At 39.4% G+C, this 12,380-nt stretch overlaps 1 protein-coding gene across 24 annotated transcripts in view; it reads left to right on the top strand.

Annotated features, from left to right (window-relative positions):
- NEK1 (NIMA related kinase 1) overlaps window positions 1-12,380 on the top strand; it is a 229,989-nt gene that overhangs the window by 88,780 nt on the left and 128,829 nt on the right. For all 24 annotated transcript variants that reach the window (XR_012332332.1, XM_033857519.2, XM_073805719.1 and 21 more), the window contains 5 exons: window positions 173-232; window positions 471-530; window positions 625-672; window positions 1,160-1,234; window positions 6,754-6,917. Coding sequence is in view for 23 of the 24 variants with exons in the window: in XM_033857519.2 (XP_033713410.1) it covers window positions 173-232; window positions 471-530; window positions 625-672; window positions 1,160-1,234; window positions 6,754-6,917 (407 nt within the window). In the remaining variant the exon portion in view is untranslated. The remainder of the gene's footprint in view (window positions 1-172; window positions 233-470; window positions 531-624; window positions 673-1,159; window positions 1,235-6,753; window positions 6,918-12,380) is intronic.

The raw sequence follows: 12,380 nt of genomic DNA, 5'->3' as shown, positions 1-12,380 counted from the left end.
TGCATTGGCAGGCAGATTCTTAACCACTGCACCACCAGGGAAGCCCCAGGGATAATATATTTTGAAAGACAGTTATGGCAGTATTGGCTTTACATTTTTTCCTGTTTTAAATTTCCATACATTTGAATTTTTCAAAATCATTATCTAATTTGTAGTTTTACTTTTTGTCCAGGCCCATCAAAGTCCAGTGAAGAAAGTGAATCCTGGAGAAGAAAGGAGGAAACTGTTTGAGGTATAAAGACATCTGTCTGCTTATTTTAAAGCTTTGTAAAAATAATTATAAAAGAAGAAACAAATCTTATAAAACCTCCAAACCTTTCCTCCTTATTTCTTTCAAACAAATGCTACTAACTTATTTCTGTTTTTTAACCTCCCTGGGCATATGTCTACCATTGGTATGCTAGCTTTACTGATGAAACTAGAAGAAGTAATATTTATTATTGATAAAAAATGTTCTTTTTTTATTTAAGGAACCAGTAAGGAAGAGAAGGTTGGAATTGAATGAAAAAGAAAAGAAACAAAAGGATCAGGTAGTTATTTCGCTCTTACTTTTTTCCCCTGCCAAGTTGGAGAGGATAATAGTTTCAAGAGTTCTAAAAAGTTTGTCTTTAAAACTTGTTACAGATTAGTTTAATGAAGGCTGAACAGATGAAAAGGCAAGAAAAGGAAAGGGTAAGAGGATGGTCCATTTCCCCGTTGTGCTTCACTGCCTCCTACACATGCGCCTTTTTTTTTTTTTTTCCTGGCTGCGTTGGGTCCCGTTGCTGCACGCCGGTCCTCTCTAGTTGCGGTGAGTGGGGGCCACGGCTCGCTGCAGTGCACTTGCTTCTCATCGTGGTGGCCTCTCTTGCTGCGGAGCACGGGCTCTAGGCCTGCGGGCTCAGTAGTTGTGGCTCGCGGGCTCTAGAGCGCAGGATCAGTTGCTGTGGCACATGGGCTCAGCCGCTCTGCGGCACGTGGGATCCTCCCAGACCAGGGATCAAGCCCGCGTCCCCTGCATCGGCAGGAGGACTCCCAACCACTGCGCCACCAGGGAAGTCCCCCCCGCCCTTTTTTTTTTTAAAGGGATAAACTGATTCCATTTTATTTCTAAATGTATTTCATGTACTTTATACTAAATATTTGAAATGGTGTTTTGTTTGTTTCTTTTCCCCAAAAGTTGGAGAAAATAAATAGGGCCAGGGAACAAGGATGGAGAAACGTGCTGAGTGCTGGTGGAAGTGGTGAAATGAAGGTAGGCCTTTGGTGCCAGTGCACTTACACTACTGCTTTTTCTCCAGTTTCCTCCTGCTCTTGAAAAGGTATACAATTGGCTTTTTGGGGGGATACACTTACTTTTTACTAGAGTTCTTCAGCATCTATTATGACTCCTTAGTCTTCCTGCACATATTTGGTATGTAATTTGTACTGATAACTAATATGTGACACTGTTAAAGTTGCATAAAAAGTTTGCTGTGAAGGCTGTGGTACACCATTCCTGCCTGAGGCATCTTTTTAAAATCAAATACAGTTTGTCTCCACTCTGCCTAAAGTCCTCCTCTAGCTTCACGCAGACCTGAAGATTCCGTTTTCAGAAGACCCGTACTAAGCGGGGCCCTGACAGTCTCTCCGCACTCATCCTGGTCGTGCCATGCGCTCTAGTCATGCTGAGCTAAGGACCGTACTGCAGTTTCCCCACTGTGTGTGGCCTGCTGGAGCTACGTCCTGACACCTGTATTAGTCTTTACCTGAAAGCACCCTCCGTCCCTCCTCACTCTCACTCCTACCTCCAGCCATTTACCTAGGTAACCAGTGACCTAACCAGCCATTTACCTAGCTAGGTTAAGTTAGACATTTTCTTTGGGCAGATCCACACTGTACAACCTTGGGCAAGTTACTTAACTTTCCTGAGCCTTAATTTCTTCATTTAAAAGAAGAAAGAAAGAAAGAGAGGAAGGGAGGGAAAGAAAGAGAAAGAAAGAAAGAAAGAGAAGGAAGACAAGGAAGGAAGGAAAGAAAAGAAAGAAAAAGAGAAAAGGAAGGAAAGAAAGAAAGAAAGGAAAGAAAGAAAAAGAAAAGAAAGAGAAAAAGAAGGGAGGGAGGGAGGAAGGAAGGAGGAAGGAATTTCAAGAGCAGTGCCTGAGCTTGGCCTGCAAGGACTCACCTGTTAAGCTCCTTTTCCTTTCCTTGCTCTGCCAGTCTGAATCTTGCGTTTCTTCTTTCGCCCTCATAACAACCTTTACATGCCGAATTCTAAGGTGGTCCCAAAATTCCTGACTCCAGGGGTCAGGCCTGATGTTATCCCTCCACTGGAGCATGGGGGAACCTGTGAACAGGGTGTGTCGCAGCCCCTTAGTTAGGCTGTGTTGTATGGCCCTGCTGATGGGGTAGCCACTCCTGTGGTCACGTCACTATTTTATAAGCCTCCCTCATAGCAGCCTGGAAGGGAGAAGGTCAGAGAGACAGCTTCTGCTGGCCTGGGAAAAAGCACGTGTTCACGTGGCAGGGAAGCACAGGTGTCCTGTGGGAGCTGATAGTGGTCTCTGACCAACAGCTAGCAAGAATGTAGTGACCTTAGCCGTGACAGCCACAAGGGAGTGAATTCTGCCAGGAACCAGTGAGCTTGGAAGAGGATCCTGAGCCTCAGATGAGGGTGGCAGCCCTGGCTGACACCTTGATTTCTGCCTGGTGAGACCCCCAGCAGAGGACCCTGCTAACCATGCCCAGACTCCTGAGACCACAAATGGGTCTGTCTTAAGCTGCTGAGTTTGTAGTACTTTATGACACAGCAATAAAAAATGAATACATACTATTATTCCTCTGTACTATCAGTTTTAATTTGTATAATCCAATCAGCTGTTACTTAAGGTCTTTAAACTGTGAATTCGCCTGACCTTGCTCAGTAAACTTGGTATTTAGGTGCCCAGTAGATATTTGTTAAGTTGAAATGATTACCATTCTTACTTGTTTCTTTTTCCCTGAAAGATATGATTTGAATAAAAATTTATCTGTTTATGTAGATATACATGTTCTGCCCTGGCTTTCTTGGTTTGTATTTCAGTGTCTTGAGATGACACATTTTTCATATTACATATCAATAACCCAGTAGGAGTCACTTTTTCTAGTTCTGTATTAATATAGACTTATACAGTTTTTAGTAATACAGTTTTATCTTTAAAATTGTACTTTACTATTTTTGTACTGTACTATCCAATTTACTATGAAATTGAACTTTTAACCTCCTGAGTGATAAGGAATGACTCAGACAGAATTTGGCCCATTCTAAAATAACTAACCCCATATCTTATATGATTAGAAAGTAAAATCTTACCAAAGTGCAGGCCCTCAGATCTTGTCAAGCATTTTGTATCAGTCCATGATTGGTGTTGAGAATTTGATTATTTTTTCTTCTCCCTTTGCGTATATCTTCTTTATGCAGTGAAGCACCTTTTTTCCCTATGATGTCTAAAGCCATATTTAATCCTAAAGTCCAGTTTTACCAATGTTTGATTATAGTTTCTCAACAGCGTGAGATACTATGTGCTTAATAGGTTTCTGCTTCGCTTCATAAACTTCTATACTGCTTTCTGTGAGGGTTAATAAAACAATTTATTTTCCATGACGTAAAGCAAAGTCTATGTTAGTTTCTGTACTTATTCCCTGTGAGGTTTGAAATATTTAACTTCTTCAGCTGTTTGATTTCTGTACAGTTGATAAGGACCTGGAAGCTCAGTAAAAATGTGAATCAAATTAAGGAGATTCCCCAAAATAAAGATAAAACAAAAACTAAACATTAAGGGAAATATTTCAAAGTTAATATTCTATTATTATATACCTCTAAATACCAAGACATTATGCACAGTATAAATAACCTTCTGTCCTTGATTACTTAGTATCTGCAAAATCTGGGACTTTTTGCTTTGTCCATTTTTTCTTTTTGATTCTTCTGATAGGTTTTTTTTTTCTTTTTTTAAATTGTAGTTGATTTTCAATGCTTTATCCATTTTTGATATATGTCTTATGAAAGTGCGTTTTTAGAAAAATTATGAAATGTTCCACATATATAGTTTGATTATATAGATAACCATTATATATAAGAGTGTATCTGTTGTTTGACAATATATTGGAATGCTGCTCAGCATTGAAAAGGAATAGCCTATTAATACATGCAACAGCATGGGTCAATCAACAGCATACTGAGTGAAAGAAGCCAGGCACAAGAGTACATGTTGTATGAATCCATTTGTATGAAATGATAAGAAAAGGCAAATCCAATTTCTGTGACAGAGAGCAGATCAGTGTTTGCTAGAAGGAGGGAGGGGGTGTTGGCTGCAAAGGAACATGAGGGACCTTTTGGGGTGATGGATGTGGTTTCGATTGTGGTAGTGGTTCCAAGAGTGTCTGTATGTGTCAGAACATCAACCTGCGCTTATAATTGGTGAATAAAGTCATGTTTAAAAGATCCTGTTGTTTCAGTATTCTAGTACAGTGTTTTCAGCATTATTTTGAGTATAGGTATCTTCAGAGATATGTACATACATTTGATTTTGCTAGAGAGAAACCTAGAACACTCAACCTTAAGTTGATATTAGCACCAGACTAAACTCGAGGAACCAGGCTCGTAGGAGGTATGACCACCTTTTACCAGAATTGTGGTTCTGATAATCTTGCCCTGAGATGCACATTTTGAAAATGTATATGAAAATCACCTTGATGGAGTTTCCTGCCGATTGAAGTATCTTCCCTATTTCTAGCAACTTTCATCTCTTGCTATTCAAGCATCTTGAATCAGTTTTCTATTTTTATCTTGAGCTGACTTTTTTTAAAATCAGGCTTTCTTATAATACTGTACACAATTCTTGCGTCAAGATGTTAACACAAGTTTTACCTCACTGGGTACACTGAAATGCCTTTTATTTGGTTCTCGTATTTTCCTTAGCCAGACTTCTTCCTCAGGATGTCGTCACCTGGAAGCTCTTCTCCCTTTCCGGGCAGTGTTCTGGCTTCTGCTCTCATCTGCGTTTGAGTGCTGCCCCTCCACTTGAGTCATGTCACTTTGTCTTCGTTTTGGTGCTGCTGGCCTCTGCCTCTGAGGTTCCTATTTCCTCTTTGCAGTGCAGTTCTTGCCCCCTGACCTCTGTAACATTCTACACTTACTCAACTCTCATCCTGACATCTCTGTTTTCTGTGAGTTTTTCATGCGCTTGGGTGCGTGTGTTCTGAGGCTGCGTCCTATGCCTTTGCCTTCATCCTTTGTTATTTCCGCAGAGAACCCACAGCTCCCTTCACCGTTGACTTCTTCTCTGATTGCCTTTCTTTGCTCGCAGGCTTCTTGGCTTGGTGTCAGTGCAGCAAGCCTTCTAATTAGTTCCTCTACTTTGTTCTCTCTCTTATTCTTGCTTATCATGTGTAATTTGACTTACTGACCTTTTTTTTTAAACTTTATTTGTTTATTTTTGGCTGCATTGGGTCTTCGTTGCTTCACACGGGGTTTCTCTAGTTGTGGTGAGCGGGGGCTACTCTTTGTTGTGGTGCATGAGCTTCTCATTGCGATGGCTTCTCGTTGCAGAGCACGGGCTCTAGGCGCACAGGCTACAGTAGTTGTGGCACGTGGGCTCGGTAGTCGTGGCTCGCAGGCTCTAGAGCGCAGGCTCAGTAGTTGTGGCGCACAGGCCTAGTTGCTCCGTGGCACATGGGATCTTCCTGGACCAGGGCTCGAACCCTTGTCCGCTGCATTGGCAGGCGGATTTTTAACCACTGCACCACCAGGGAAGTCCCACCAACCTTCTAAGAAACTGTTTTAGTGCACTTTCCTGCTAGAAAATGTATGCGTGCTTTCTGTTGTTTATTCTATGAACTCGCACAGCTGAGGGTAGTTACCTGTGATGACCTTTTAGGACCAAATAACACTTCCTATCTGCCTTCTTTCTAGTTAACTTCTTATGTCTTCCTGCATCCTTTTTCCCCGTACTGCCAACACCTAAACATACACCTCCAGTGCTTATTTTTACTTTAAGTTTTACTTTAATACCATGGTTCATATTTAATCATTTACTCTTTCTTTGTTACATTGCTTTCAAGGCTGCGTTGAATAATATTTTTCTCCAGTGATTTTTTTTTGGAATTTTTATTTCTCATAATTTTTTTTTTCTATTTTGTAAATTTGCTCAGTATTTACTACTTTACAGTGTGCCTGTGGCCACTCATTTACTACAGGAAATGAAATGTTTTTCAAGCTTTACACTTTGTTTCCCAGTTTGTTTGTCAACTGCTTAAGGATTGGTATGTTGTTTTGTTTCTTTTATTTACACCTAGAGTATGTTTCAGTGGTGTTTATATCCTCATTGCTTGTTGAATTGGATTTGGGGTATGTTAAATGCCATATGTTTTCGTTAGATATAATTTTGAGTGTTACAAAAGCAGGCTCTGTTTTATTTATAAGCTATACATATTTAAACTTAATAGGATGGGATCACATAAAATGTATACTAGAAACTTGTTTCAAAACTTGTTCATTAAGACCAGGTTTTTTCATAGTTACATAAATTTAGTGATAGTTTATATTTTAGTTACATTGAATTAAGCTTTATTGTTAGTAACAAAGTATACTAGTTTTTGATTGTTAATGGTTATAATATAGTAGGAAAACATGTTAAATTAGGTCATTGCTTTCTAAGAGTCAAGTGTTGAAATTTACTTTTTTCTTTTGAGGGTACTACAGACCTTTTGGGTCTTGTGAGACAAGCATGTGAGAGCTCTTTGTTTGATTCCTAGGCTCCCCTTTTTGGCAGTGGAGGGGCTGTGGCTCCATCATCTTTTTCTTCTCGCGGACAGTATGAACATTACCATGCCATTTTTGATCAAATGCAGCAACAAAGAGCAGAAGATAATGAAGCTAAGTGGAAAGGAGAAAGACACGGCCGAAGGCTTCCAGAAAGGTATGGCATGTTCTGCAGAAGTTGCTTGTGCTTTGCTTTAGAGAAAGTAATGGAAGTCATCATGCGTATTTATTGGCAGAGGAATCCCACCTGGAGTACATCCAGGATTTCCCAAGGGGGCTGCAGGTCATCACCATTCCCCTGATGCCGATGCTCTTAGAAAAACTTGGAAAAGATTGAAGGCCGTGTCTAAACAAGCCAATATAAACAGGTTGGACCGTGATGATCCATAAATTCACCCTTGCTTGTAAATTTGTCTTAGGCCATGTACAGCCTAATACCTACACCTTCTGGGTGTTTTTTCCATTATACATAGAATATTTTTTGCCTTCTGGATGCAGTCATTTTCTTATGTGCAAATTTGGCCCTTGATTACATGTGGAAAACATGTAGCTCTTCAGCCTGATTTTTGTAGCTTATATATGTTATAGGCTGCACATACTATTTAAAGGAACATGTGATAACTTTGAAGCAACATATGGTTGTAATAACTTTATCCACTTGCTTTAAATAAATCAGAATATATTTAAAATGGAATTACATTCTATGCAGAAATCCAAGACATGCCTTTGGGTCTTCCTTTTCCTCATTACTTAGAACCCCACTTTTCTCTTTGTCTTTCTCTGCATGTTCATCTCTGATTGATGGCTCACTATGATCCTGTTCATTGGGTTTTTTCTTTTCTTCCATTAATTAATTTAATATGGTTGCAGTCAATAGTTTTAACTTGCATCGTTCCTTTTTTTAAAGTATGCATATGTGTTTTTTTAGATCTTCCCATTTCTTCCATAAAAACGTTCCAGTTAAGAGCAGATACCATTTTGTGAAAATTTAATTTGTCATTTTACAGAGAATACTTTTGAGTGTGATAAAACTCTTTATGGCTCTCCCAATTATAAAAGATTATTAAAAGGTAGCTGAGCAGAGGTAAATAATTGAGGGGAATACAAATTAACATTACGAATTATGTACAGTAGCCTGAAGTGTTAAGCTAATTGTAAATACTTCCCATTTTTGAGAAAAGAGGGCTACAGACTTCCACATATGCATGTTTTTTATGAAATGGTAAAGAAGATTTTTGTGTGGGGTTTTATCCTCTGGTATTATTGACCTTTCTACTATATAATTTGTATGGCTTTTTATTTTTTGCGGTACCTGGACCTCTCACTGTTGTGGCCTCTCCCGTTGCGGAGCACACGCTCCAGACGCGCAGGCTCAGCGGCCATGGCTCACGGGCCCAGCCGCTCCGCGGCATGTGGGATCCTCCCGGACCAGGGCACGAACCCGTGTCCCCTGCCTTGGCAGGCGGACTCTCAACCACTGCGCCACCAGGGAAGCCCCTTTTTTTGTTTAATTTTAATCAGATCTCTTAAAATAAATGTGTATAGTATAAAGAAAATAGGGAAAACTATGTTATGCTTCTTCACGCTGTTCATCTTCCATAAGGTTTCTTGGTTCTTCACAGTTGGAGTGATGAGTAATGGACTAGTTTGGTCCATTTGCATCAGGCTCCTGTATAACCTTGAAATGTTCACATACATTTACACTTGTTTCATATTGTCTTCAATGACTGTGTATCTCAGTTACTTCTTCCACTAGAACACAACTTCCATTCAGTCTTTGTTTGAGCATCAGATATAGTTTCAATATTTTAATTTTCAGCTTTTCAACCATTTGTGATTGTGAGATCGTTCATCATTTCCTTTCTGCTGACTTTGGGGGGCTTAGCAGTACTCAAACATATAGTATACCTTTTCTTATGTTGCTTTGAACTTGTTATTATTGATGATAGATATTATTTATTGCATACTTATTATGTACCAAGTTATATTATCACAGCATCCCTTTGAATTAGATATCACGCTTTTAATAAGATGAAGAAATTAGGACCTGCAGAGATTTAACACCTGTATATGGTCAGGCCACTAGTAAGTGGCGGAGGTAGGATTTAAACTAACTCCGTCTGAGTGTAGAGTTCAGCTCCTCGAGCACAGTTTTAAGGACTTCTCAGCTTCTTGAGATACTACTAGTGAACAGGCAGAACAGTTATTGGTTTAGTTGCTTATAAAATTTTAAAATATTGGGTACTTTAAAGATTAAACATGATACCAAATACTGAATGAGCTTTCATATATATTCATTGAATTTATTTTGGTTTTATGTGAGGACGTAGAAAATGGAAGAATTGGTAGCAAACTGGAGATCATCAAGTATCATATAATTTTCAAAAGGCAGATTCTAAAAACTAGAGTAGTTTTTTTCATGTTCATCCCAGGCAAGATTAAAAGTAGAGCCTGCAAACATCTTAAAAGGAAGCAGTCGGGCTTCCCTGGTGATGCAGTGGTTGAGAGTCCGCCTGCCGATGCAGGGGACACGGGTTCATGCCCCGGTCTGGGAAGATCCCGCATGCCACGGAGCGGCTGGGCCTGTGAGCCATGGCCACTGAGCCTGCACATCCGGAGCCTGTGCTCTGCAACGAAAGAGACCACAACAGTGAGAGGCCCGCGTACCGCAAAAAAAAAAAAAAAGAAAAGACAAAAGGAAGCAGTCATCACTGCAATGCAGCATAAATTCACAGAGAATGGATTTTGTCAGATACAGCCTTTATTTCTTTTTAGGGTTGTAGGCTAGAGCTATAGTTCTCAACCTGTGTGCTGAGGCAAGTTGGAGCCTCACAGTGCCTTGGATATTTTACAGTTGTGAGGGAAACGTAACTACATCTGTTGGACAAAGTGTAGACCATACTGTTAAGCAGTTTTGACCTAACTGTTTAATGAATGGGACCGCTAGGTATTTCTTTTGGCCTTAGAGGCATTGTGAAAAAATTACTTAGATACCTAGTAGGGTATATAAACTTCAGCAGGATACCGTTGCCAGGGTGTCTCAGTGTAGACATGGTAAAGAAATATAAATAAAAATTGTTAGGTGGATTAGTCATTGGTTAAAGAATTATATTCAGAGGATGCTGGTTAATATTTTGATGTCCAAATTAAAATTGTTTTAGAAGCGCGTCCTCCTGTAACTAATCTCCATTTTTAAAGAGGACATAGAAAAAACATTCAAAGGATATAGTCATATTTCCAGAAGACATAAAGTGGGAAGAAATAGTAGATATGTTGTATGATTGATCAGGAAACAAAATAATCTCAGTAGACCATAGCTACAACTAACTTGATTTAGAGAAAACTTAATGGGAATTTGATGTAGTTTTGAGTCTGAAAAGTTATCTGACCAAATAAATATACCCTTGGAAAAGGTTTGTAAATAGCATACACTAAAAAGTTGAACTAATGACCTTTCATTGCCTCTTGGATCAAATTGCAGCCCCTAAGTGGCCTGCAGGGTCTCTTGGAGGCCTGTGTACGTCCTTGGCCTTATCTTCTGCTCTTTCTTTCCAGCGTTCTGGGAGTGCAGACTTAAAAGACATGTTTTTCCTCATCCTTGTTTCTGTGTACCTGCTGCTCCCTCTGCCCAAATTTTTGCCTGGTTAATTCCTACTTACTATTCTGGCGTTGGTTTAGGTTGACAGGTACTTACTAGGTCTATAAAATGAAAAATAAAATAAAATTGGAGACCTGATTGAGGATTCCAACTTTTAATTTGCCAAGTAAGCTCATTTAAAAAAAAAATTTCTCAGCCCTAATTCCATCCTTTGGTAAAAGAATGAACATTTTAATATGAAAAAAGTAGGGTGACACAATCTTAGCATGCAGATTATCCTTTGGGATTAAATAAATTTGGATTTGTGAAAATTGTATTAGTCGTTTCTTTATGTTGTTGACAACTGTTGAAAACTCAGTGATGAGTGACCACCGGTTAGGGGACGTACCCAGGCTGATCACCATGCTCTTCCGAGCCTCAGCTAGCTGTGGTCTGGGCTGCTCTCACATCCCGCCGTAGGTCTCCTCGTGAGGCTTGAGCTGTGAGCCGGAGAGCCCCCTGGGTTGCTGCTTGGATGGCTCCTCAGGGAGCTGCTCGGGCACCCCCATCACTGTCGCCATCACCACCACTGTGCCTCTACCGCTGTCCTCATCTTAGGGCTTTTACGTGTAACGTTAGTATAACCAGGTTTCACACAACTCTGCCTTGGTCAGCAAGCCATTTTGTCTCGTGAGGGCAACTTTACAGCTCTTTCTTCTTTCAATATGTTCGTTTTACAGTTCAATATTAAGAAGTCAAATTTATTTATTTTATTTTCAGATCCTGCTAAGGTATACACTCCAGTAGGTTAAATTAGGGAAAGAAGCAAGTTAAAACACGTTGATAAATCAGCCAGTTTAAACATATTTGAAGGATTTGCTTCTCCTGCAAACTCCTTGTGAATGAAAAAGAAAAATAATAAAAAGCTTTCAAACTAGTATAATTATATATTGCTATAAGAATAAAAATGCCCTTACCTTTTATAACTAGTAATCATTGGTAAGAGAAGAATTCAACTATTGTGTGTGTGATATGCTCCTAACTTCATACTTACTAATACCCACTGTCTCATATTTACATATGTATTGTAATCCTTTTCCACTGTCATAGATCAATAACTTTTCCTACTCTGTCACACTTAAAGTGTTGTCTTTTTTTTAACATTTTAAAATTTATTGGTATGAAGTATTCCATACTGAAAGCAACAAACGAACAGAAGTCTGTTTCTCCAACTGTGTGAACACACAAGTGCCATTAACAATGAAGCAAGCTGTATATCCAGCCTGGAGAATTCAGTGGGTCTGCCTTCTCAATCAGTACTTTCATTTTAATGTCATTCATATCCAGGAATTACCAATGCACCTTGGTACAAGGACTCATTTGTTTGCAATCTGGTGTGATATGAAATTATTCTAAGACAGACTATCTTTTAATATTTGGTACACATTTTTAAAAAAATTTTTATTTATTTATTTTAACATCTTTATTGGAGTATAATTGCTTTACATTGTTATGTTAGTTGCTGCTGTATAACAAAGTGAGTCAGCTATAGGTATACATATATCCCCATATCCCCTCCCTCTTGCGTCTCCCTCCCACCCTCCTTATCCCACCCCTCTAGGTGGTCACAAAGCACCGAGCTGATGTGCTATGTGGCTGCTTCCCACTAGCTGTCTATTTTACATTTGGTAGTGTGTATATGCCCATGCCACTCTCTCAATTCATCCCAGCTTACTCTTCCCCCTCCCTGTATCCTCCAGTCCATTCTCTACGTCTGCATCTTTATTCCCGTCCTGCCTGTAGGTTCTTCAGAACCATTTTCTTTTAAAGATTCCATGTATATGTGTGAGCATACGGTATTTGTTTTTCTCTTTTTGACCCACTTCCTAGAGAAATGGATATAAAGACAAAAATAAATAAATGGGACCTAATGAAACTTAAAACCTTTTGCACAGCAAAGGAAACCATAAACAAGACAAAAAGACAACCCTCAGAATGGGAGAAAATATTTGCAAACGAAACAACTGACAAAGAATTAATCTC

This window comes from Tursiops truncatus, chromosome 6 (genome assembly GCF_011762595.2).
Source record: "Tursiops truncatus isolate mTurTru1 chromosome 6, mTurTru1.mat.Y, whole genome shotgun sequence".
NCBI classification, from domain to species: Eukaryota; Metazoa; Chordata; class Mammalia; order Artiodactyla; family Delphinidae; genus Tursiops; species Tursiops truncatus.
The sequence above is the reverse complement of the archived record's forward strand: the minus strand, read 5'-3'. Positions and strand labels throughout refer to the sequence as shown.